The sequence below is a fragment of the Phalacrocorax carbo genome, chromosome 1, assembly GCF_963921805.1.
Source record: "Phalacrocorax carbo chromosome 1, bPhaCar2.1, whole genome shotgun sequence".
Lineage (NCBI taxonomy): Eukaryota > Metazoa > Chordata > Aves > Suliformes > Phalacrocoracidae > Phalacrocorax > Phalacrocorax carbo.
The window spans coordinates 119,099,426-119,127,261 of NC_087513.1; the positions used below are offsets into that span (position 1 = coordinate 119,099,426).

A 27,836-nucleotide genomic window follows, 5' to 3' on the forward strand; every position below is an offset into this window, starting at 1 on the left:
CTGTCCATACTTTAGTATAAATGGTTTGGCTTGCTGTGCTACTGTAGCTGTTACTTTTCCTGATGCATGAGGATGTGCTGCTTCTGGCTGAATGCAGCTAGATTTATTCACTGAATTTAATACTCCTAGTTTTTTACACATACAACCCTAGAGAATAAAGTCTTTAGTCTATTTCAGTAATACACGTGAGGATGAATAGTTTTGTACAAGAAATGCAAGTTTTGCCATACTTGCTAAAGTACCTTAATTCTACCTGTGAGTTGCCTTCTCTGTGGGATGTAGCATAATTTTCCCAGAATGGCTATTTCTAAGCTAGAAAGTTACTGAGTAGTCTAGCCATAATAACACAGCCCTGCCACTGTGAATATTTACTTGGACTGCACTGGTGTTTGCCAGATGTTACTTAGTAGAGTGACTTAAATTGGTTTTTTGCATGGGATGTCTGTTCCCTGGGCAGAGTGAACTGAAGTGGGAAGTTCCTCATCTGTGGCCACAGCAGAAAGATGAGTCTTTTGGCCAAAGTCAGGTCAGAGTCATGGAACCAGAGGCCCAGCAGAGACCTGAAGAGATGTCCTACTGTAGCTCATACCCTTGTACTGACGGGAACTTGATTACACTTATCCCATCACTAATGTGGTAATTACATAGGGTTGTACACATAGTTATACAGCTGCACCTAAATGGTACTAAGCATTCCTGTTCTGACTGGTAGTGTTTCAAAGCAACATTGCATGAGGGTGAATAACTATCCAAGGTATCGAGGAGAAATCAGGCTGTAACTGCTAGTGATCACAAGGGGAAAATGCACATTCATGTTTGTTCTAACAACTTGTTTTGGTTTTTTTCCTCTAACAGAGACAAGGAACCGGAGCTACAAATGGAAAAGACAAGACATCTGGTGAGAATGGTAAGGGTAGACTGAATTTCTTGATGGAGGACATTGAGTAAGAGTGAGCCAAAATATTTTTTACTGTAATGATAGATGTCAGGTAGCACCAGCCTTGGTTTCATATCTTAAGTTTTGAGTGTGTTTTGAAAACTGCAAGAGCTTCAGTGGGATTGTTTTCTTTCTACTTGTATGTTCAAATCATCTACTAGAAACCTGATTCTGAGCTCATACTATGGTAAACCAAAGGACTCTGTAGAAGTCTGTGCAGATACAAATGAGGCTAGAACAGTGTTAGGTGTATGTGAAAAGGACACCAAGAGACTATGTTAAGTGTTACCAGCAGCTGCTATGTGAATGGGGAAGGTGAATGAAAGTAAACTAATTACAGAGGACTTGCTCAAACATAGTTTCTGTGGTCCAATTTATCCCATCTAATTTTAGGCCCATACTAAGATACCAAAGTTAGAAGGCACTTGCATAGCGCTCATTTGAGTGTTGCTACAGATAGGCTACGGATGGAGCAGCTCATGTGGAAGGACCATATAGCAAATAGGCTCCTAACTTTGGCATTCTACATGAGTGAATCTGAACTTGTGGACTTTAACAAATGGCCTGGCAGGAACCAATTTCTGCCTCTGAAGTGGCATGAACTATTGTAATTGGAAAATGTTGATTGTTTTTTTTTTTCTCTAAAGAAAGTCAAACTGAATTTTCAGTGAAAACAGCAATTGCTTTTTAGCTGAAATCTCATTTTATTTCCTATAGGAGGCAGAAATGCTTTACACACAAATGATTACTTGGTTAAAATCCAGTTACCATCAAATATTTTTCAGAGGAAAACATTTTGATCAGCTTTATCTACCTCGCTGAATGAGGCAGATCAGTTTGTAGACATTCATGGACAAGGCAAGGATTGAACAATTAAACATGCTGTCTGCTTCTGTTTGATCATCCAGTTCTAATTGAAAGAATATGTTCCGGTAGTACATCCCATCTACTGAAAAACAGGAAGAATGTAAGTCTCTTCTCTGAAAAGCCAAGGGTTTTCCAAGATGGGATATTTGAGCAGTTATTTTGGATATGCATTTTGGCCTTTACAGGTTGGTCTAAGCAGAATTTTGGGGCCCTTTGAAGGCAGCACATCCTAAAACATTAAGACTTCTTTACGCTTAGATTTCCTATTACTTTCCCAAAAGGTCTGTTTGCATAATGTTACAGTAAATGAAATCCATAGATGATGTTCCCAATATAAAAAAACCACACAAATTAGAGTGGAAAAAAGAAATAAATATTTTGGCTTGTTATAGTGTCTTGAATTAGTGGGAACAAATGTACCCTGACAGCAAAGCCATTTACATTCTCAAGTTAACAGGGAAGGAAAGCAAGCAAAATTATGTCAGCCATTTGGGCAGCATGGGAAGCATGTTTTTCTCCTTACTTGTTTGAGCACATTATTAACTGAGCTCATTTGCCTTGAATTTCTTCCCAAATAAAATTGTTCTGTTGTCAAGTTTAGCTTAGATTTACTGATCCTTCAGCCTTTTTAAAAAGCAAATTCTTTGTTTCTCAAAGGGAATTTTAAGTGAGAAGGGGCTGCATCATTAATTTGCAAATATATGATTCCAGTAGTAGCACAGCTTAGGTGTAATATGAACAGGTGGATGCACAGTTAGTCTTAGACAAATAGATATGAATTACTTTCATAATAAAATTATAACAAAAACCTGTCACCTATCTAAAATAGAGGAGCAGCAGGGGAGCTGGAATAGAGTCCTCTGAATCCACATGCTTGCATGAAAATAAAGCAGTATCAGAACTCTGAACCTGAGATTGAATTCTAAACCAAAGAAGCAGAAAGGTATAGCTCTTTGTTCTTATTTAGCTCTATGTAGTTGGAACTCAAGCAGAAGTGACTTATTGCTCTGAAAGTTGAGGTGTGCTGTAAACCTACATACACAATATAAATCCTTTGTTACGTGTTTTCTGGCTAAAAGTCTTCAATATGTCTGTGTCTTAAATTTTCATTGTGGCTGATATTAGCCTCTTCAGATGTTTGTTTCCCTGTCAAAAGGAAACTTCCCCTCTTGTCAAAAAGGGGGGAGAAGGAGGAGAAATCAATCAAACTTTCTCATCTTGTTTAAAAAAAAAATTGTGCTACAAAAGTGCTTGCAAAGGCAAGCTAGTCTGGTCACTGTCCTTGCTCTTGATTACAAGATCATGAAAAGCTGCTTAAAACTAACCCTAACAACAAAGACAGATGCTCAGCTGTTTTCAGGGTTTTAGATTCAGACAGTAGAGGTGCTGCTATGGGTCAAGTTTTGTTCATGAATTGTTTGTAGAAACATGGATTTCGGGCCTGTCTCTAGGCTGGCTCAAAACTGGAGAAAATGACCATGGCAGTCAGGGTTTTCCCTCTCTGAAGATATATATGGCGTTGCTGTCACTGTAAAGCATTCAGGGAAATTCAACTCTGCAGATTCCTTTTATAGTAGTGATAGTTTTGGTAGATACTTATGAATGCATGTTCTTTTTTGACCTTTGTTAGATAGCAACATTATATCCTTAGTTGTATTTAGTTCCTACCACCACACCAGTGGTCTGCCTTAGCTAGCCTCCCTTCCAGTGGAGGATTTTTATCACACACTAAAAGCGTGCTCAGTCTCAATGTCAAATGAACTGGCACTGCCTCGTTCTAGCAACCTTGCTTGTTGGCTCAGGGTGATGAGCAATGGAAAAGACTGAGCTTCAGAAAAGCCAGTAGTGTGGAGTAGTGATATGCCACAGTACAAAAGTTTGTGATAAAGGGAGAAGAAAAACCCATACACAAACTGTACTGGTTGTCATGGTGATGAATGGACTGTTGTACCTATGTGGGACCTTCATTCATCAGCGGTTATCTTCTCTTAGCTGCCTTCTTGAATAGTCTTCCAGACTGCTAGGTGGTAAGGTGTTGGGGCAAAGCATGCTCTTCTCTTTCAGAGGTCATTAGCAGACAGGATTCCTCTCCACTATATTTCCTATAATATATACCACCATATCGGCTTGTATTTTATGCAGCAACAAGCCTGGTAGTTCTTGAAGTTGTATCAGTAACAAATACTGAATAATGTCTAATGTTGGAGTAACTTTTACTCACGCTGGGAGTTTTACTGTTAACCTTCAGTGACCTCACTGGATCCTGGTCAAACCCTAGATGACATTTGTCTATCTTGACCTTTTAAACAAGTTGTTTGTAGTTTGCCCTTTTACAGGTATGATCAAAATCAGAGGGTGATTCATGTCTTCCTAAGGAAGAGTGACTATTGCATTACAATGTGCTCTCAGGGACATCAGTGGCTGGTGAAGGCAATGGAAGAGCTCCTGATGGCTTCGGTGGGCACTGTATAATGCTGAGTAGCATCCCCATCCAAAACATACCATATTGTTGTCAGGAAATTCTATATAATTTCATTCTCTTCTCAGAGTGGGAAGGAGAAAAATATTATTGGGACTAAATTACATAAACTAGTTTTCCTGGGTGAAATCTAGTTGAAGGACTTCTTAAAGAAACACCATCCTAATGATTAGCACTAATACTATACACAGAAGAACCTGTATAAAAACAACTTGCTGTACGTAGGAGACACGTAACTGTAGTTGCCATAACCTCATTGGCTCTTGAAGGACCCCAGACTCCCTGAAAGTGAAGACATACTTATTTGTATATGCCATTGCAAACTTAGATTGAGATTTCTATTATATAATGCTGTTCTTTATGGTAGAAAATCCGAAGTGAAGACAGCAGAAATATCCCCATGCACCCCCTCCTGTAAGAATCTGACTTGGTCTAATAGAGTCAATGTGAGATAGGAAGATCTAGGTTTTTTTGCTCACCTGGTTGGATTAATCTGGCCTATCATGTTTGCAAATGCACCCTAAATGAAAACAGGATGTTCCTACCTGTATTGGGTCTGTGTGGCAAGGTTTAAGGTGGAGGGAGAGGATGCTACAGGGGTGGCTTCTGTGGGAAGATGCAAGAAGCTTCCCCTATGTCTGATAGAGTTGGTGCCAGCTGGATCCAAGAGGGACCTGCTGCTGGCCAAGTCTGAGCCCATCAGGAATAGTGGTAGTGCCTCTATGATAAGGGAAGAAAACCATACGCAACTGCAGCTGAAGAGAGGAGCAAGAATATGTGAGGGAAAGAACCCTGCAGACACCAAGGTCAGTGAAGAAGGGGGGGAGGAGGTGCTCCAGGTGCCAGAGCAGAGACTCCCCTGCAGCCCGTGGTGAAGACCATGGTGAGGCAGGCTGTCCCCCTGCAGCCCAGGGAGGTTAATGGTGGAGCAGATACCCACCTGCAGCCCGGGGAGGACCCCATGCTGGAGCAAGTAAATGTACCTGAAGGAGGCTGCTGACCCTGTGGGAAGCCCACGCTGGAGCAGGTTTGCTGGCAGGACTTGTGACCCTGTGGGGGACCCAGGCTGGAGGAGTCTGCTCCTGAAGGACTGACCGCACGCTGTGGAAGGGACCCACGCTGGAGCAGTTTGTGAGGAACTGTAGCCTGTGGGAAGGACTCATGTTGGAGAATTTTGTGGAAGACTGTCTCCTGCGGGAGGGACCCCAAGCTGGAGCAGGGGGAGAGTGTGAGGTCTCCTCCCCCTGAGGAGGAAGGAGTGGCAGAGACAATGTGTGATGAACCGACTGCAACCTCCATTCCCTGTTGCCTTGCACGCTGAAGGTGGGAGGAGGTAGAGGAAATTGGGAGTAAAATTAATCCCTGGAAGAAGGAATGGAAATGGATGGCAGGTGTTCTAAGATTTAGTTTTTATTTCTCATTATCTGACTCTAGTTTTGATAATAAATTAAACTAATTTCCCCAAGTTGAGTCCGTTCTGCCCATGACAGTAATTGGTGAGTGATCTCTCCCTGTCCTTATCTCGACCCGTGAGCCTTTCATTATTTTCTCTTCCCTGGCCAGCTGAGGAGGGAAGTGACAGAGCAGCTTTGGTGGGCACCTGGTGTCCAGCCAGGGTCAACCCACCACATTACCTTACTATATTACTACCTTGGCAATGGCACAAAGTTACTTTGTAGGTTAACGCTTGTCACTTGTCATTCTGTTTCACATTACCCTGTGTTTTTTTGCTATGTAATTTGCAAGATGGTATCATGAAATGTATTCGTTACAGCCTAGCACAACTGGCAGGGAAATAACTGCTTCTGAACCAATTATTTCTATTTTCAAATTTAGAATCACTTTTTCCAATTAATAGATCTCACCCTTAAAGTACATAAGGCATGTGATTATTAATTGATACTTGTTAATAATTTTATTGGAATATCAGATTTATCATTCATCAATATGAATATTTATAACAAAATACATGCTTTCATGTGATGAATTCTATAAATTCCTGGGCCTGAGTGAAATGGAAATGGATAGGTTTTGCATGAACTCCATGTCATTGTGGGTTAAGCCTACACAATCACAGCATGATGGCCAGTTGTACTCAAAAAGTAAAGCCCTTTTCAGTTTCTACTTATTCTCAAGCATTTGTCTTCCCAGTGTGTGATTTCTGCTTGGGGATGCTCAGAAAACTATAAATGAACAAATGCTGTTCTTCTCTATATGGTATACCACAGGATGCCTCTGTATAAGGACAAAGAAACATTAGAGTCAATAAAGTAAATTCTTACCTTTTACATCTAAAACGGAGTCACCTAAACTCACTTAATGTTTTCTAGAAGCACTCATATTTAACAGGTAATGGTAAAGAATGGTGGAACAATCATGCATGGTACAATAGAGATATCTTTCTAGGAAGGTACCCCTAGCAGAGGGGTATGCATCTTGCAAGGTTATCAACAGTCCATTCACACACTTCTACTCAAGGAATTTGGGAAATTCTGGACTCTGCACACTGCACTCAGCAATAAAAAAATCTTGCTAGGTCCAACAGTGAATAATCATCTTCATAGTTATTTATGCAGAGTGCTTCACTTAATAGAGCTTTAATTCCTGGCTAGAAGCCAGGATCTTTATTGTAGTGTGGTCTAATATAAATATCTGTTTAAGAACTTGAAATTAATTTTCCACTAATATTCTCCAATGACTATGTAAAAATGTACTAGTTTTGGGAACAGCCCTACAAATAAACTTACTTATGGAAAAAGGATTTTGAAAAGGGAGGGAACACATGAGGCTAATTTGTATAAATATTCAAAGGTCTTATGGAACATGGTTCTCTGTATCTGCCTTGGTCTAGAGGTCACATTCTTTAGTCACAGGAAACAACAGTGACTGAGCTGCAGTGTTGCAATCCCTTGGGCATTGTCTTTCCCACAAAACATGACTTGTACAGCAAAAAGTGAAATAAGTCTTGTAAGCAACAGCTGAATCAATGTAAAAAAAAAAACCCAAAAACCATTCATCCTGCTTCTCTCTGATACTTCACCCCATAGCACTGATTGCAAGTTAGAACAGAGAGTATTGTATGAAACTAATACTGAGTTTTCCTGAGTACTGGGTTTAGTAGTACGAGGAAAGTTATTGTCCGCTTTTTTCTTTTCACTATGGTGGTCTGCTAAAATTTTCTTGTCCCTTCAAAGTGGTGCTTCACAGAGTATGGTTTCCCAGTCACTAATGCAGTGTCTCTCTTCCACTTCTTTCAGTGTCTATGTAGGGCCAAATCCTGTTCTATCTCATACAACCTAGCCGGTACTAGTGGGACTTTAGGAAGACAGACGACAATGACTTCCTGTACCTCATCCTCTATATCTTAAAATAGGAAGTGTCTGCCTCAGCAACATTCCTAGACATACATGCAACAATCAGGTGACGTAACACCTTCATAAAGTTTAAATAGAAAAGTGTTGGAACCCTCAGCATAGTTACATAAGTTGTATTTGGTCACATACAGATTGCTTAGGCTCAGAGGAAGGTGCAAAAATCCTGTGAGAATTTTACAGAAGAATTCACAGTAAACAGTTCTAGATGAATCCCATCTCAAGGCATAGCTATGTACAGCAAAAACACTGCAGGCAACCTTATCTGCTGAGTTTCATTTCAGGTACTTTCTGGGGGACAGCTACACACAAAGTTTACCCAGAACCAAACCAAATATGTCTCAGGTCCTCTCCTGGCTTGTATCTCTTCCTTTGCCCAGACCGGTCAGTTTATCAAGGAGTGTGTTCATCTCTTCACTCAGCCAATGTATCTCAGCTGAAGACAGGTCTGAGCCCTTAGTAACAATGCTGTCAGATTGTTCACAGATGTCCTCTAGAGAGGATGCTGAAAGGAAGAGGTGGGAATTATACATGAACTTCATTTCCTCTCCTAGGTGAATTCTGTTTCGTGAGGCCAGGACTAAGTATAAGTCCTCTCCAGAGGAATACTGCGTGCTTATTTATTTATCTTTCATTGTCGTCATTGCAGTGATGACAATGAAGGATTGTTTACAAAAATTTTCATATCAATGCCTTTTGATGTTTATCTAGCAACAAAATCTTTTAAAGCAATAATTTTTATGTGTGTTTGAGATAAAGTAGACTCCTTCTCTACTGAAACCTCACCTACCCCCACACATGTCTGTACACATGCAGTGGGCATCTGGTTTCATGGAGAGGATCCTCTGGAGGAGTTTAGACTAATGAATATACCTAATCTATACTTAAGTAATACTTGTATGATAGCAGATGCTGTTCTTATTTTTCTGTAATCTGACAAGTCAGGTTTGATACTCTGCGTTATTGCTGCACTTCATCTGGTAATGAGAAGCTTTCATTTTTAAATGTTTAGGCAGAAGGATCTTAAAAATAAAAAAAGCACTGTATTAAAAGTTTCATCAATTAGCAGAGCCAGCAGTACTCATGTAGTCTGGCCAATGTCTTGTCTTTGGAATTTCCTGGCAAGTTTTCATTTCGCGTATCATTTATAACTACTCTCATGACTACCAAATAAGTCCATCTGCTGACACAAAGAATATAGCATTATGCACACGAAGAATGTTGGTGTGTATGTTGATATATAATGTTAATTATGCAGCTTTTTCTTGCATGTTGTTTTGGGGTTTTTCCCTTGCTAGGGCTCCACTGGAGAGGAAAAGAATGGTTTCCTATATGATGAAAGAGTATTAGGAGAGCAAATTAAATTCAGAATTCCCACAGGGAAGCTAGAGAGGAATGATTTCAGCTTTTTAAACTCACTTCTGAAGAACTTAAAAATATGAAATTATTTCAAAATGCATTTCTCCTTTTCTTTCCCTTTGAGGAAAAGGTCCCAGCTATCTGGTACCTTTGAGGTGGAAAAACCCTCACACTTAATAGTCCTGCTACAAATGGATCTATCTAGGTACTTATATGGTTCTCACCACCATAGTAACTGAGTGTCTTCCAAGTATTTAAAAATAGAGATAACAATGACAATTTTGCCCCAGTCCATCTCTTTCTTTCCAGCTTGCTATGAGAATAACTTGATTAATTTATGGGACCTTTGTTTTGCACACAGTGCCTGCATACAACTTGGGAAACTTGTGTGCCTGCTTACATGTGATGCTCTCAAACTGAGGGCAGCCAAAAATCCAGCTGTGTTTCTAAAAATATGAGAAATAAACACATGCATATGTAAGTATATATATTTAGATATGGTCACTCATACAGTCTGTACCTTTGCAGGAGGTAGAAATTAGTAAAGCTGCAGCATTCCTGCAGTATTGAGATTAGAAGCATCCTAAGAAAATCATCATGAATTATGCTTGCTTGTAACTTAGTTTCAGTAGTTAATAGAGCATCGCAGCCCTGTTGTGTTAGATGGTGTGCATAAACCGCCACCCCTCCACCCTGCCAAAATCTTACTGTGTTGTTGGGCAAACCAGGTTCAGTGAGAACATGGAGGAGCAGAGAAACTGCCTGAAAGAATGGACTCTGTAAAACTAAAGGAAGAAAGAGTACTGTTTGCTCTTTCTGAGACTCAGGGCTCTTCATGGTACCCATGAGGATCTTGACATGCTCTTTGTCCTTGTGTTTTCTGATATTTGCATTCTGTGGCCTGTTACACTCTGGGTTTGACCTTTCTGACTCATAGTTTTTGCCTTTAGCTGACAGCCACTACTTCCCTGTTTGGTAAGATTTTATCTCAGTTTCTTTGTCCTTTCAAGGAGAATGTGACTTGGATCCAGCTTCCTTCAGCACTGGGATCCTGGCACTTAGGAGGTGCCTAATTCAGTGTGCATTTGAGCACCTGAAAGGTGGTGGGAGCCCTAATCCTTTCTGAGAAGATGGTCTGTAAATATCAGGCTAGGTCATTAGGGAAAAAAAAAAAGTCAGTTGTAAATTTTTTTTAAAAAATTAATAAACTTCAGTGAATCTGGTGGTTTTCTGCCTTTTAGATGATTCATAAATATGCTGGAATTCCTGTCAAGTGTTAATGAGGAAAGGCAGAACTGAAATTATGCCTTTGACAAGTGCCATATTTCTTTTGGAAATCAGTCTGTAATTATCAGTGTGCTGCCTGACTATGCACCAGGGAGAATGAGACTTCTTTCCATGACTGGCACGTAGCTGACATGCGCTGGATTGCTTCCACAAATGTGCACTCATTTGAAACCGTGCTGCCATCAATACTCTGAGAAGAGGAACGTTTAGTTCTGCTTTGCTGCTGGTCAGATCCCAAATGAAGAACATGGGTCAAGCCAGTCCCTAGGTAACCCTAGTAAAACCAATAATGTTACTTCTGAAATGGATTTGTCCCTGCACCATCAAGGAAGGTTTGGGGCTGTGTCAGGACTAGAGTCAATGGCATATGTAAGCTAGTGTATGTACACTGGAAGTCCATGGAGCCGGGCTGACTTGAACAAGTTGCAGATCTATCTCTACATGTTCCCAGACACTAACAACAGATGGTTAAAAGGCTACAAGAGGCGGATGTAGCACAGCAGCATGTTTTTTAATTTAGTGGAAGTGGAAAATGAAGGAGGAACACAATCAATGCACAACAGTGGTTACCAAGATCTACTGTTGTGGAAACATCACTTTTTTTTTTTGACTGTATACACTATCTGCCTTACTTCATGTGGTAGGCTTTTGTTTTGTTCTGTTATTTTTCTTTTCCAGAAAACTTGATTTTGTAAATGAAATGAAAATGCTTTCCCACTCAAGGGTTCCTTGTCTGTTAGTAATTTTGTAAATGGTTAATAATTTTTGAAGGTTTTTAAGATTTTAATTTATAGCACACAGCTGTCTTAATGCACTTAGCTAGATGCTCCAAAATTAGCTTGTAATTTGGTGTTATCAATTTTGTCCCTTGTGTAAGCAGGCACCAGAATTTAGGGCAGCAGGAGTGTTACAGACATGATTAAAATTTGGTCCTTAGCTGAACTAGTGACCAGAACAAAGAGCAGTTAAGGCTGCAAAAAGGAATTAGATGCTACAAGATCTACCAGCGCAACACCACACCTTCACTCCTGGTGCTCAGAGTGAATTTCAGGACCTTATGTGAAGTGCCTAGGTTGCCGGTACAATGTAAGAGAAGGGTGTCTCAAAGTGGGTCTTCAGCCCACGTGTGTATTGGGTTCCTATGCAGAACAGGAGCTGTTACGATTAATAATAGTAAGTTCTGTCCCTCTCTATAGATTAAGCGTGAAATTTCTCTTGCCTGGCTGTATCGGTGTACATCTATGTGAGAGACCTAAAGCTCTACTTAGTGTCCACGGAGAGAAATGTATTCTTTAGTGACGTGATTCTTACCAGAATGAGCCTTTCTGGAGAGCCTGGTGTTTACAGATCCTAATCTGATTTGGGTATAGAACAGCTTCTGATTTGCCTAGCTTTATCAAGGCTGAGGAATTTGTGGGTAATACTAAAAAGCCTAGAGCCTGTATATCTCTGGATTTAAGTGGATGCTCAACAGGATTTTTTCAGAATGTCTGTTTTGGACCTGGGCATTTAGTTTCTCCTTAATCCCATCTCAAGCAACTCCGTGCTTACTTAGATCTGACTGATCCTGGCCACCTCATGTCAGATCTTCCAGCCACTTTCTGTATGGAAATCTGGGTCTGAAAAGATCCAAATATTTCCTGGCTTGAGGTCTTTGTTAGCTAGGATACTGGATATGATGAAAGCATTTGCTTTGGTCAAGCACACACGGCATTGGTTCATTTTTTCCCCATACCGTAGTGGGTTACAAATAGGAAGGGCTGAGAAAAATATGTATTTTCCAAGGAGGAATTCTCAAGAAACGAAGAAACTTGGATAGCACAAGATATGGAAAAGGCATTTCAAGAGTCATAGTGGAAAATAGGGCAGGGTGCTCTGGCAGCTCCTGGGAGATATTGTGGGTAGTCCAGAGACTGGAACTCAGCTCTCAGCACTTCTCTAGGGTTTCCCAGAAACGTTATTTAATTGTGGTTGATGAATGAGTACTCTAACTGTATTTTGAGTATCTCATCTTTCATTCTAATTTGTACCTAAAAACCCCTGAGACTGCTGCTTGACTCTAGGTGGGGAAAGCATTAATTATTTGTTAGGTTTTAGTGAAACACTGGCACTCTGCAGTGACCAATTTACTAGCTCCTCTAAAAGCTGCCAATAAAAAATGGACATGTACAAATGTATTCATTAGCACAAACTAATTAAAATCCAGGCTAACAGCCAGAAAAACAATACATTATTGTAGGATTTTGGAATTCTTTATATGTCTGTACTAATCCAACAGTAACTATACTGTCTCCACAGCTTCTAAGTTACAGATCTCATACTGATACCCTGACAGCTAAGGGTTAGCCTTTTGGATTGCTAATTGCTTTTTTACTCTAAGTAATTTCTACTTTCTTAGGTTCTCCAGAAGAACTTCTTTCTGAGAACATGTTGCAACAACTGTGTCTCAAACACAGTGTGTAGGAGAGAGTCCCTCACCTGAGCATCTTTCGTTTTATTGCACATGGTGGTGCATTAACTTTCAATGTGACTTTGGTATTCTGTAGTTTGAAGCTTAGATTAGATCAGTCCTTTCCTTTACTTTCGTAGTTCTTAAGGGCTTGTTCTGTTCATTTTGCCTGCTTTATATAGGCACTGTTTCCTCCAGCTAAACAATGCTGCTCTAATGTATGTAAATGATTTTTACTGATAATTTTCTATTTCAGTGTTCATAAAATATTTTAATTCTCATTAAAATTGGTAGCACCTTAGAATTTGGGGCTGAGGTCCCCGTAGACATTGCAGAGAGCTTCTGACCCAAGTTTCTGACAGGAAGCAAGAATTAGCTATGGAGAAAATTCCGGGCTGGATTCTCTGGTTTGTGGCAGATGAGGTACAGCTAAACAGAAGGGTGGGAGGGGAGAGGCTAGTAAAGCTTGAAGATATGTTTATTCTTCTATGCTTAGGCTAATTTCACCAAATTGAATGTAGGTTATCAGGTGTGGTACTTTTGAAAAAAGATGTTCATGCACACATAATACTAGACCTCTGGTTAAGTTTGGGCCCTGTCTTGGGGTATGATGGGAGTTGCATATACCCCCATCCTGGCTTATACATATGGCTGTTCATACAGCACAGGTAAGAATCAGATACCCCCCTTCTATTAATCTCAAATAACCAGAGGCCGGAACCCACATAGGGAAGGACATCTAGGCAGAGCTGAGGCAGCTGGATTCAAGGCTGTTTGGCATCCTGAAGCAACTACCTTTTGGTCTAGCAGCCAGCAGACTAATTACTAGCAGACAGTGCAAAGCGCAGGTGTATTATGATCTCATCTAATGATTCTGTTCATAAAGCTGACAGCTTTTTTTTCTCACTAACAAAAAGTTCTTGGTGACCTTTACGACAAATCTATTTGTAACTAAACTCTGTGTATCTCTTATGAGGTCTGCCTCTGGGAGGCAAAGACATGTTTTGCAGACTAGGAGGAGCTAGAAAAAAGAATTCCTGGCATCTTTTAGCCAAGAAGGTAAAAAGACAAATGGAAGATGTGGTTTTGGACATTTTTATCTGTGGGTGATAGGTGCTGTCAGCAGAGGGCACAGACACAGATTGATTTGCCAATCAATCATGAGTCGTTATGCTGTCCATCAGCACCACTTTGTCTCATCTCAAACAAACTTAAATCTTTGGCTTAAGTTCCTTTCTCGGTCAAATTCAAGAGAAAGAAATAGCTCTGCTAGACTCCAGTGGGAAGAAATCTGGAGATTAGGGATCCATAAACAAAACTGTATATGTTTAGCACACTGGCAGACAGGCCCGAGTCGTATGCCCAGTGGGACCAGGTGAAAGACTTGGAGCTGTTCTGCCCATGTCATTTGGTGGACCTAGTCTGCACTGACTGTTGGACCTCTTTGAAACTGTAGCTGTCTGCCAGAGAAAAGTGTCTCAGCTGCTGTTTAAGTGTTTATGGTTTTTAAATGAGGGACTACATAAATAAAAAGCAGGAGACCAAGTCATATGATGGAGACCTCTGGAGGTCTCTCAGCTAAAAACCATTCCATTATGAAAGAACATCAAAAAGAAACTAACTTTTGCCTATTCCCTCCATTCCTCCCATGCCACAGGTAGACCTTGTGAATAATGCAATCTAGAGGCTGTTCTCAGGTGCAGCAGAATTAGCGTAGCTTTTTGGTCTTTATTCATCATCTTAAGATTACTGCTGCTAACATTAGAATTTTCTCTGTTACATGGTGGACTGGCTGAGGTCCAAATTGAGTTGGATTAGAATACATATTTTCTTCCTCTTATTATTAGAAGATGCTGCACACAGAAAATCAGTGAAGAAAGCTGCATCAAGGGATACTAGTGCTTCTTTGTCGTTTCTCCCTGTGTATCTGTTTGTATAAGCTTGTAACTCCACTCCATTTGGTTCTAAGTTTCAGTTTTTAATGATCTTAAATGTAAGCACATCCACAACTGCCATTATTTTTGGAGTGCGTACTATGCAAGATCACTAAGAAGTTGTTGTTTTCCTCTCCAAAGTATAAATAGATCCAAAATTTACTTGAAACTTGGCGTGGAAAGATTTTATAACTACCATAAATCTGCCCCTAGTTTCAAGCTTCACACAACTCTTAGGACATCACAGTAATTTTCTATGCCTGTAAGTAGTTTTCTCCAGGATTATGTAGTACCATGAAGCATATTTAGGGGCAGATCTCTTGATTGAACTTGCAGAATAGAAACTAACATCTAATTAACCTAGGCTGAGATAGAGAGCAGCTGTTTCTATTCTGCTGCGTGTGAGGTTTCTGGCCTTGCAGCAAGAGGCTGACTATAGCTTCCACTTCTGTTGATCACAGTGTAACATTTCAGTATAATTGTGAGATAGTGAGTGATCCAGTCTAGAGCTGCCATCCTCCTCTTTCAGTGTCAGGGGTACCTTTTGTTGTTGCGAGTGATGCTGTCTGGATGCAACAAAACAGTTGATAAGCAGCGATTTCTGCTGGTTTATGCAAGGTCCAAGATGCATTCACTCTACTGAAGCTTTTAACCAGTCATTGTCTTGTATAAGTAGATAATTTTTTGCTAGTGAAACCCCTTATTCTCACAGGCAACAAGTAAGTGTACCCTTGAGGGTGGGATGAAGCACGTGATGCAGTGGGATGCTCTGGGGTGATTCCAAGCTACTGGTCTTCTCTGCCGGGCAGGCCAGGCTGCTGCGATGGGTGAAATTAGTTATTCCTTACTTTCTTCCCATTTGCATAAAAACTGAAGTTTTCCTTTCATCTTTTCCAGAAGCAGTCTCTTCTCTGGCTTGCTTTCTTACTGTCTCCCTCATGCTGTGTTTCTGTCTCACTCCACATTCTTTCTCCTCCACCAGAGAATTTCGTGTCTCTTCAGCACAGCTACAAAAAGTGCTACTTCTCCCTCTAACTGCCTAATTCTCTCTCTTCTTATTTTCCCAGGCAAAGTTCTGATATGGGTCTTCAGTAAAGAATATACATTCACCAAAAGAAGGTTACTGACTAATGCTCTAATTTGGAGTGATGGTTGACCCTCACCCAGAGTCTCTTATTTCTCTCCCGTCTCAAACATTTACTGTTTCCCAAACTAGATTTAAGCAAGGGCCAGTTGAGTAGGCAGCAAAGAAACATCTGGAAAAAGGGTACCACATTTAAGAAAGAGACAAAGCAGTCTTTAAAATAGCAGGATTGGAAACAAGAAGGCTTTTAATTGTTCTCTGTCTGCCTTATTAGCTCGGGAAGGAAGGAAGGAGTAAATATTGGGTTTCCTGAGCAAAAAAGAAGAAAAGAAAATTTAATTGGTTCTGTCCACATTCAGGTCTAAAATTTGAGAGTGAAGAAAATGGGGTGGGTTTTACTGCAACAGGGACTAGTTCTGGGGTGGGTTTACTGTGCATTCTGCATATGCCAACACTTGCGGTGCCAGTTAGGGATTTAAGTCCTAACTTAAATCCTTCATTGCACTAACCCAGCTTGTGTTTTCTGATGTAGAGGAAATGTATGAAATTTCTCATTCATCTTCTAGATGCTAGCCTACTAAGCTCATGGGGCTTGTAATAACCAGAAATAAGGGAAGGAAAAATGAATCTATATAGCTTAGAAAACATGGGCTGGAGTAATGATCTGCGGTTGGTCAACTGTGTGTGTCAGCTAAGATGCTGTTTCTGATCAGCTTTATTGACAATCTGACACGTCTGTAAATCCAAACAGAACTTTAGAAGTGCCTGTCAAAGCTTAAATTCACACAGGGGAAACTTCTTTAGGGGGAAGGTTTGAATGACTAGCAGAGTTAAGTGCTGGATAAATCCTCAAACAGAGTGTATAAGGGAGAGCTTTGATTAGTTTTTGTCTTCCATGTAATCATCTTAAGTGACTCAACTGTTTTCTGTTTTTTTTCTGAGGTTAAAACTTCAAGAAACCATTGGCAACTCTAAAAACACCAGCACAGGAATATTCACACTTCAATTTTGACCCATTTTAAAGGTTTTCCAGCTAATCGTAGCTTTTATTTTTATTTTTATTATTATTTATTATATTTATTATTATTTTATTATTATTATTTATTTTTATTTAATTTTGTTTACATTCTTTTACTCATATTATATACACTTACTTTGTTTATTATAATCTGGACTGGTGGCAAGGCCAATTAACAAGAGCTGCTGAACTCTGCTGGTTAAGAGCTCCTTTCTCAGTTGTACACAGCCTTGCCAAAATCCAGTTGCTTAGGCTGAAATTTGTCATGTTGATTGCTTGCCTCAAGCAGAACTATTTTGGAAGGGTTCAGCAAAGTCATTCCAGTTGTTTCCAAAAATGAGGCTTGAAAAAAATGCTAACACGTCTAGCAATTAAACACAATTTGTGGTGGCCTTTTTTTGAGTGTTTAAAGCGTTTGTAGTTTTGAACAGAAATGTAAGATTTGCCATCTGGGATGTGACTTTTCTATCTTCAAAACTGGCCAAGTTATAAATGTTTAGAAAGAAGTCTTACGTTTGCAGGTGTTCAGTGAAGCAGTTCATTTCTATTGTGAAAACTCAACATCAGTGAGCCAGATAGTAAGCACTAAAACAACTAAACCAACACCGTCTTTGCAAGGCTAAAGGAAATTATAGTTTTCCTTAATTGCTGCTACCTGCTTCTGAAAGCTACGTTTTGGCCAAGAACTGAAACTAAAGGCATACTGATGCCCCTTCTGTGTTCCCAAGACACCATAGTTGCTTAGGAGGAAATGTATGTCCTTCCTTGGAACCAGGCAGTCACAGAAGCTGGAGCAGGGAAGTCAAAGGATGGAATGACAAAGGAGTTCAGTTAGTCTCATCATGTAACTAGAACTCCAGAGTATTGGGGGGGGTTTCAGTACTTTTGAATGGAAACTGGGACCAGGAGGGAGGGTATGAACTGGGATGTGAGAACCAGAGAAGGCCAGGAGCCAGCTAGTGTGGAAAGGGGCTGGGGAGGAGTTCTGAGGTTAGGGGATGCACTGGTACAGTTTTGGGGACTAGGGCTAACCAAATAAAGAAACAGCATTGTTGAGGTCTACTGGGAACCATGATGAGGATCTAGGCTGGGGAAGAGATGGGGCTAGCCCTGAGTTTGTACAGATGAGGTGGAACAGAAATAGCCACCAAATATGAAGGCATCAATGAGCAATGAAGTCCCCAAGCCTGCAGTCCATACTTTCCATTGTCTCATTGTTCCTTTCCCGTCAGCTGTATGAAACCCACTGGCAAAATATGCAACTCATCCCATTTCCTGCTAATTCAAGTAGAGGGCAACAGCCTACTGCCACTATCAGTTTCTTCATGAAAACAAGAGGTCTATGTGGTGGATCTAACAGTTCCAAGCAGTCATGCTGAGGAACCATGTGGTTGTCCATATGTTATAGCAGAATAAGATTTTTTTTCTTTAAATCTAGGAAATGCAATGTGTTCATAAGACTATGAAAGTTGCGAAGACAATTTGAAACAGGATTTTCTGGAATTAAAGTTGTCTATGCAAAATCAACTTTAATTGCATGGTGTTATCAGTGTAGTTTGATGTTTCCTAACTTTTTCATGCTCAACTTTGAAACCTTAATATTCTTTTAAGATAGCTTTATGTGTGCAATAAACATAAAACTGAAGCAGGAGGGAAACCTTTATTTCCTGGCCTCAGTTAAGTTTTCACATCAGTTAGGCTATTTGGCACTGGGTTTAATAACTCTTTAATTGCAATTGCAGCACTTAGGTAAATCAATGCCCACCCTTCCTGATAAAATTGTTTTTAAATAGCAGTTGTTAAAAGGCACCAGGTAAAAACCTAGTGAGGTGAAAACAAAGATAGAATTAATAGGAGTCCTTTTCTTCCAGGCAACCTCACATCAATAAACCTTGGTGGTTTTTTTTGTTTTGTTTTAAAATGTTTTTACATTTTTTGTATTTAAAACATTTTATATTTAAAAACTAACTACTCCAACAGCTTCTGAGTTTCAGGGAGACCTTGTGAATCTGCAAGGATGCAAAACATTTACTATAACTTTGTAGCAAAGAATTTCTTTTGGAACTTTGCTGAGGTTTACTGTGCTAGCACTTCCTAATTCATTGCCTGGAAGTTGTGTGGGTTTGTGGGTTTTTTTTCTTATTGTGCTTGAGATAAAGGATCAACACCCACTCCTTATTTTTAAATTAAAACCCCAAAACAACAAAAAGACAACTGACAAATGAATGAACGTGTGTAGTGACCAACTGCCAAATTCCCTGAGCAGCTTAATGCCATTTCTCTCGCTTCCACTGTCACTGTAAGTCTTTTCAGCACACGCAGAGATCTATGGGGGCACAAAGCCAGTCACAGACATGCAGGGGAACATGTTGCATATGGACCACTGTTGCTGCCTCACTCTCCTGTTCCTCCATCTTGAGGGCATGGATATTGTAAAGGTGAATGTGGCTGCACTTAAGGGTACTTGTGTAGGGGTGGTTGTGTGTGAACCCTGTTAGGTGGGATTGCCAAACAAAAGGAGGTGCTGCTGGACCAGGATGGGAGGGAGAAAAGGGACAACAGTCCTTTCCAGACAAGGAGGAGGCAGGGAATACTCCAGGTAACAAAAGTAATTTGTTACAGCTCTGAGGGCTGGAAGGCAGCTTGGGTGGTGGGCCAGTGTGGTACTTCATAGCCACCTCTTTCATTGGCAGCTTGGAATTGTGCTGCGCTTCAAGCATGTACAACCTTTCTTTGTGTCCTCAGTGTACTGTGTGGGTTTGTTAAGTGCACCCTCTGTCAGGATGAGACCATTTTCACTTCCCTGCTCCATAACCTCCTCATATAGATAAAGAGCTAGAAATATGGGCCTACCTTCTTCTTTCACTAGGATTGTATTGGAAAACCATGCTTGCTTTTACCAACATTTTTTAAAAAAAAGATACGTGGGTGTGATTAATCAATACATAGGCTATAAAAAGGTGGATGCTCCTTTTCCTTGCTACACACCTGAGAATAAGCCCACTGCAACCCAGCCTTAAAGATCTACGCTTTAGTCAGCTGCTTGTCAGGTGCTTGTCAGAACATACAACTGCATTCTTATGGGAGAATAACCCCTCCACCCTTTATCTGAAATAGCATCAAGTTCAAAAGAGGATGTTGCTGAGTCAACGCCTGGGACCTAGGAGGTTTGGAATTTTATTTTTTTTTATGCAGTGGGGAAAAGGAAAAAAAATAGAAGCAGGATTTGAAGTTCTGTCTAGTGCCTTTGGTGCCTGACCTTGCTCATTTATCTCTGCTCCTTTGAAAAGGATTGGAAAATTACATTATCCTATACAGTCAGTCCTCACTCAATAAATACAGACACGAAGGTCAGGGATAAGAAAACCCACAGAGCTTTGGTATTGACTTGTTGGAATCACAGGCTTTAGCCTCACAGTACAGTAACTGTCTATAAGTAATGAACAAACTGCTGAGAAGGACGTTTTGCTCTTCTGGATTCATTCCCCACTATTTTAGAGAATCTGCTCATTACCATTTTTTACACTCTTATGCCAAACAGTAAATTGTCCTATGTGCCAATAAGGTCTTTTCTATTACTCTGTGAGAGGAAATCTGTGGAAGACCAGAGTTATGTTCATGTTCTGTCTCAGAGCCAATAGTCATATTAACCTCAGCATGAGTTTCTACAGTATGGGAGGGAAAAGAAAAAAACGGCACTACGACAAGGATGTGTGGGGTGTTTATATTTCTTCCATCAAGGAATGATGAAGCAGTAGCTTGTGTGCTTTGGCATTTAAGGAGCGTGTGTGTACTTGTCCTGTAAAATCAGAATCCTCTTCTGAGTGTGCATCAGCTAAGATTTCGGTGCAGAAGCTATGCCTCCTTACCTGCAGGTGCTGCACGGGACTCAGGAAAGAAGGAGAGGGGATTTGTGTTGGGGAACTGTACTAGGAGGCAATCGCTATGGTTTTCTGTGCACTTCATGCAGACTGTTATCTCATGTCAGGGGGGGCATTCCTTGGCTTGGATCAGCAAGAGGAGCATGGCTAACAATATCTTTTGAAAGGTACCTGTCTTCTCCAGCACATCCAGTACATCTGACTCCCCCATTTTATTTCTTCTCCATTATGTAGTCTCAGTCCTGCAGTCAGGTAGTGGCTACCTTTGACATATGCTAGGTGCAACAACATTCCTTTGAGCATCTCCACTCTTCAGCAGAATGGCAGCAGCCATCACCTGGCTCATTATTAGCTAAATAGCAGAGCCGAGATTTGGTGTTTGCAGTAGCTTGAAAATTTAATTATAGTTCTCACAGGAACTGTCATTTGGCTGCTCGTTCATATGAAGCATTTGTTATTGCTTGTTGTGGTGTTAACTGTAATCCCTTATTAGGGACATATAAGAGGTCTTACTGATGTACATTTAAAAAAAATAAAAGGCTTTTGAGCATGAAATAGTCTTTCCAAAGCATGCAGACACACATATATGCACAAAAAGTCACTATCCTTGAAATAAATTGAAAGGATAGCAAGAGATTAGATACAGGTATTTTTGTCTGTTCAACTATATTTCTATAAAAAGAGAAATGTAGGCAGACTGTTCAGTCAGCTCCTGAGGGAACATGAGAGGATCCTGATCAGCTGCACAACTGGCAGCTTCCCTGGCAATCTCAGCAGAGGAAACAAATGTTCATTTTGACCCTCTGTTGAAGGTGAGCTGTTGTCTCCTTGCTAGCAATGGGATGGAAGCACACAGATGGAGTATTGTGAGAAGGTATGCCTCTCTCTGTTTTATTTTCTTCCTTCCTGAAGAAAATAAGATTTCTTAGCTGCTACAGTTTCAGTGTAATACCTTTTATAAGGGCTAAATAATTTATTTGATGATAAATAATTTCACATGAAATAGCAGATAAGTATGTTTATATGAAATTCTCAATGTGTAGCTCAGGCACCGCTCAGGGAATGTTATTCATTTGATTAAGTATTGGTTCCATCTGAACCAGTCACCCTGAGCTCCTTCCCTTTGTAGGTAATAGAGAACTAGCCAATATAGGAAGGGGGTTCAAGGATGAGATTCATGCTATCTTAAAGCATCTGCCTAAAGTAGGTCAGATGTATTACACCCTCAGAGTGCCTGTTTTTCTCCATTGATTTCTTTCTAAAGTGGGCTGCTGATCATCTCCAATGTAAACACCTGCAAGTTTGTGGGTTTTTTTTAATTCACGATTGGACTTGATGATCTTAAAGATCTTTTCCAACCTAAATGATTCGATGATTCTAAGTCAGGTTACGTGACTTTTTCTCAGGAATTGGTCAGAGCTTTTTATCTAGGATGCAGTTTTTAAATGTTTGGCCTAATGAGCTTCTGCACAGCACGTAACATGGCTTTCTGTATGGCTGTTGGGCAAGACAGTCTGGAATACACTGACAACACCCTCCAGCATGAAATTCCGTCTCATCCTCTTTCAGAGGCATTTACCTCAGGATCTTCATTTGTATCCCCCTTACTGCTATTTCAGTGCTATCATGCATTGTCCTGAAGTGCCCCCCTCTTCCTAAGAAAGTTAAGCAAGCCAGCCTGCAGGGGAAATAAACATATAATGTAGCTTTTTATGTTCAGTGGAGGCATGGTAAACTCAAAGTAATGATTCTGTTTGGATAACAGCCCAAGCAAAAGAAAACAATGGAAATTTCCTAGAACCCTTCTGCAACAGAATTTCGTTGCTTTATGGTGAAAAACTACAGCTGGGTAATGGCTTTCAGGAGTCAGAGACATTAAAATTGTGAACCTCTTGTGAGAGGATTTCATTATACAGAACATTCCAGTAGGACTACTGCCCAGGCTGCATCAATCCAGCATTACATCTGGTTGCACATGTGTATGCTGGAGCAGAAGTTACAGAGCCAACGGATGCAGGAGCATGTAAGATCTACTGACAGGCCAAGTCTCATGGTAAATTGATGTCCATGCACAAGCTTAGGAAGTGTGTGTTAGATGGGAGGACAGTGAGGTGGATAGAGAACTGGCTGAACAGCAGAGCTCAGAGGGTCATGATCAACGGGGCAGAGTCTGGATGGAGGCCTGTCACTAGTGGTGTTCCCCAGGGGTCTGTGCTGGGTCCAGTCCTGGTCAATATATTCATCAATGACCTGGACGAAGGGACAGAGTGTAACCTCAGCAAGTTCACTGGTGATACAGAACAGGGAGGAGTGGCTGATACGCCAGAAGGCTGTGCTGCCATCCAGCGAGACCTGGACAGGCTGGAGAGCTGGGCCAAGGGGAACCTCATGAAATTCAGCAAGGGCAAGTGCAAGGTCCTGCGCCTGGGGAGCAACAACCCCATGCACCAGTACAGGCTGGGGGCTGAACTGCTGGAAAGCAGCTCTGTTGAGAAGGACCTGGGAGTGCTGGTGGACAGCAAGCTGGCCATGAGCCAACAATGTGCCCTTGTGGCCAAGAAGGCCAATGGGATCCTGAGGTGTATTAAAAGGAGTGTGGCCAGCAGATCGAGGGAGGTTATCCTGCTCCTCTCCTCTGCCCTGGTGAGGCCACATCTGGAGTACTATGTTCAGTTTTGTGCCCCCCAGTTTAAGAAGGATGTGGAACTGCCTGAGCAAGTCCAGTGGAGAGCTACCAAGACGATCAGGGGACTGGAGCACCTCTCTTATGAGGAAAGGCTGAGAGACTTGGGTCTGTTCAGCCTGGAGAGGATAAGACTGGGGGGGGGAATCTTGTCAATACTTAGAAGTATCTGAAGGGCGGGTGTCAAGAGGAGGGGGCCAGACTCTTTTCAGTGGTGCCCAGTGACAGGACAAGGGTCAATGGGCACAAGTTGGCACGCAGGAAGTTCCACCTCAATATGAGAAAAAACTTCTTTCCTGTGAGGGTGCCAGAGCAGGGGCACAGGCTGCTCAGGGAGGTTGTGGAGTCTCCTTCTCTGGAAACATTCAAAATCCACCTGGATGCGGTCCTGTGCCCCCTGCTCTGGGTGTCCCTGCTCAAGCAGGGGGGTTGGACAAGATGATCTCCAGAGGTCCCTTCCAACCTCTGCCATTCTGTGATTCTATCAGAGTATGATGGTCTTTCCTCAGTCTGTGACAGAACTACCTCGGAGCTGCTCCAGAAGCTTATGGTTTATATCCATCACATCTCTGGGGCTTTACTGATGGGATGCGTTTGTTTTTTATGGAGGGATGCCAAACTTTCTTTTTTCAAATACATTCCCAAAAGAATCTCTTAGACCACAATTGTTCAACTCAGTCTGTGTGTGGGATCAGGTACCCCGTGACAACTTTGTTCTGTCTCCAAAGGACTCTGGAGGCTTTCTTGGGCATTTTCAACCTTACAAGGTCCACTTCTATCTGCAAGACTTTGAGAATGGCCCAACTGCCTCCGCAGGCAGCCCCAAGCTGGCACGTGGTGCAAGATGTTAAAAAACCACGGTACATACCTGTATTATAGCAGTGGCTTTTTCATGGTGGGATTGTGCTAAGGTAATTATCCTATTACTAGCACAGAACAATGCCCACATTCACACGAATAGAAGTTGCAGTGTTTGAACATAGTTTAAGGTGTTTGTTTCTTGCATTTAATCTATACAGTAAATGCTTCTTACGGATAATCTTATTTACAAGGTGTTTTTTGATACCATGTGATAAGGCGTAGAAGATACTGAAATGACTCCTTGGCTTGCATATAATGTTAAGTGGCAAAGCTCAGTTCCTATACCTTACACTGTCCACTGCTGGGTGTTTGGTTAAATACTTTGTAATTAAAACCTGGTGATGGATTTTACAAGAGGAGAATACCTTCTCACTGTGACTTTCCAAGCTCTCATGTAACAGTTTTTATTAAGGTTACTATGAAAACTTAAAATAGCGCTCTCATTAGTTGCTAACAGAGATCTGCTGGTATACAATGATGCCAAGAAACTGCCCTTACTTCCTACTTTGAAGATGAGCAGGGCAAAATCTTGCTCTTAATCTTTTTTTTCATTTTGTGTGTGAAGAGAAACATCTTCTGACTCCATACCATGGTTCTTTGATTGATTCCCCTCCTTTTTCTGATTGACAGGTTTTCCTCTGTAACCTATGCCATCTTCCCCAGCTTATCTCACTTTGGCAGTGCATGAATTTGAGCCCCCTTTTCTGCTACTTCTGTGTGGCATATTGTGATCACTGCCATTTCTCTGAGCTTATTCCCTAGCTACTCTTATAAACTGTAAAGCGAGAGGGGGCGGGGGGAAGGGTTCCTGGAAAGTGAGGCCGTTATGCAACACAAGAGAGGCACTATCACATTGGAAGATGAACATGTGTCTTTCACATTTTCCTTGCAAGGGGCTTTCAGGTGCTGTTGGTCATCGCATAATTAATAGCAAACACCAACTCATTGAGTCAGTTCCCTTGCAGTCTAGAGCTATGAAGTGTTTTGAAGCGGTGGAAGCTACATCTCCATTAGAAAATAAAATAGGCTAATCTTTTCTCTGACTTCGATACAAAGTGGCACAGTATAGCTTGCATCAGGAGGGCTGAACTCTCTTTCCCTCAAAAACCCAGGGTGTTCTCATCCACCGTGCCTACAAGGTAGGGTCCTCGCCACGCTGTGCAGCCACAGTAGCCGGGCAGGAACAGTCCCAGCCATGCTAGCGGCTGCGCTATTACATGCTCCAGAGAAGCTGTGGATGGTGCCTGAGCCATACTGTAGCCTTGGGTAGCGTGCTGGTGTAGCCATAGCCTAGGAGGTAGCCTTGCAGAAGTTGTCCTGTTATTTTAAACTTTATTGCTGAAGACACTTTTGCAAAGGTTATAGTACTGAGGGGCAGCGGAGTGGGGAGAATTTATTGTTCTGCAGTTGCAACCGCATTAGGGTTCCCAGCTATGGCTTGGAGCGCGTGAATGCTACCATAATAGGAAAGTAACTGATCATATATTAATCAAGCAGTTGACGAGCGAGGCAAGAGGGCAGCTTGCTTTGTACACTGCTGAAATGCAGCTCTTTCCGCAGTTGAACAGCAAAGCTGTTTAAAGGCGCAGCATTCACCGAGGAAGTGAGAATTAGAAATTGCCCAGGAAATTAAAAACACATCATAACAATTCCCATTTAAAACTTGGCTGGGACATTGGGGGTCGCATGCATGCAGTTGCACAAAGAGACTCCCATAACTTTGGACTGGATTTGTGAGGAGGATTGTGGCACTCTCTCCTGAAGGAGAGGACTTAGGGCTAAGTGTATTATCCCTGCTGGTGGGGCATCGTTCTGCAGTGACAGAGGGACCTGACTGTGTCAGCACTTGATCCCCAGCACTACTTTGTTTTAGCTCCCAGAGGCTTCCGTTGCATTTGCCAGTCAGTCTAGCACTCCTCAGATGCAGCTTTAGCTAGTAAGAGATGAGATTATACAGCTAAGATGGCCATTTTAATTTGCTATGTGCGTAGTTAAACTTCCACAAAGTTTGGGCTCCATGTGGGAATGTGAATTATGGCCACCAGTTTCATGCCCAGAATACCTTGTAGATCTCCATTAACACTTATGTACCTATCTGTGCATCAGTTATGTGTTTGTAAGCCATTTTAAAAGTCTGTAAGTGATACATTAATTATTTTGAAGATGAGGAATGATTGCTTAAATAATATTAGCATTTAAAGAAGAACAATATTTGTCTCTATTAATTGTTGAGCAAAATGAATTCATCTGTAGCTCGCTATGAATTGGTTGAAAATACAGTTTTTGTAAACTGAATTTTATTACTATTCCTTTCTGTTTCATTGTTACCCCGATATACACAGTTTTGTGCTACTTCATTTATCTTATGTCAGAAAAAGTATTGCTGCTCTCCAACATTATTACAACTAGGAAAAAAAGATTAATCAGACACTTCAAAATCCTCATGCTGAAATAACATTTTTAAAATGATAAAAGAACAAGCACTATTTTCTACAGCAAAACTAATTTTTCAAATTCAAGATAACAACACTGCATTACAAAAGTAAAGGTCAATCTGAACAAGAAAGGATTCTGGTTGCCTAATGAAGTCCTCTTCTTTATAACCAATTGTAACTTACAGTTGAATCGAAAGATGTTAATTCTTTTCTGGCTTGCTTTGAGTGATATTAAGGGGCCAGTTGTTGTGGTTCAGATAAAAATAGCTGTTACATTTAATCTGATCACTAATGATAACTTTTTTTTCCCTTCACACTGTGCTTTTGAAGTCACAGGAGCCTGCTGTTCTGCAGGGTTTGCTCTTCAGTTTCAGAGATGGTTGCTGTGTGGACATAATACTTCTCCAGTGCCTACCACCTTCAAATAGCTGATGTGGAAAATAACTGACCCTCGATTAAAGCCATAACCTCCCTCACCATTGAGTACTTACCTACTGACACTCAAACAGAACAGGCAGCCCTTAACTTTGGAAAGTGGCCCTTGAATGTCTGAGTTTGTTATGGAGTGAAGAAACAAGAATAAATGTAGTGATGTAATCCTTGTCACAAGATGAGTATCTCGCCCCGCAGCATTTTTAAGGAGTAGGAAGAAAAATTATTGTGTTATTCTTTAACTAATTAGAGCAAATTTCTGTCCTTAAAAATGAGGTAGCTGAACATTTGAGTTGGATTATCTGTATAACAGTCAGATAGTGATACCCCACTGCGCAGATATGGACAGGAAGGGGAAGAAAACTGAACTTCTGTCCTGCGTTGTCCCATGGCCACTGCTTAGAGGACTGAAGGGGTTGTGCCTCTTGTGGCTAAGGAGGTCATAGGGCCACAAAGTTGTCATGCTGAGGTAATTCCATGTAGGCCTGATACTGCGTTAGCATTATGCTCGCGTGTTTGTAAATCAAGTAATTACAAGGCTCCCAGGGATTCAGGTCTTTTGCAAATGACCACCAATCTGGAGGCTAGCCAGTAATGTTACAAGAACCAATGTCTTTAAATTGCTGCATCAATCTAGGAAAGTTAGACCAAAATTTCATAGAATTTTGTGTTGTGACATCAGGAACATGCATGTGAAAGAAGCAATCTCTGAGAGGTTTGTGCCTAGGCACTAACTCAGGAGGCAGACAGAGCTAACAG

General features: G+C 41.1%; 1 protein-coding gene across 1 annotated transcript in view; it reads left to right on the forward strand.

Moving 5' to 3' along the window:
• The window catches only part of PCP4 (Purkinje cell protein 4), a 54,198-nt gene that overhangs the window by 19,092 nt on the left and 7,270 nt on the right, over window positions 1-27,836 (forward strand). The window contains exon 2 of the mRNA XM_064472076.1: window positions 856-907. Coding sequence (XP_064328146.1) covers window positions 856-907 — 52 coding nt within the window. The remainder of the gene's footprint in view (window positions 1-855; window positions 908-27,836) is intronic.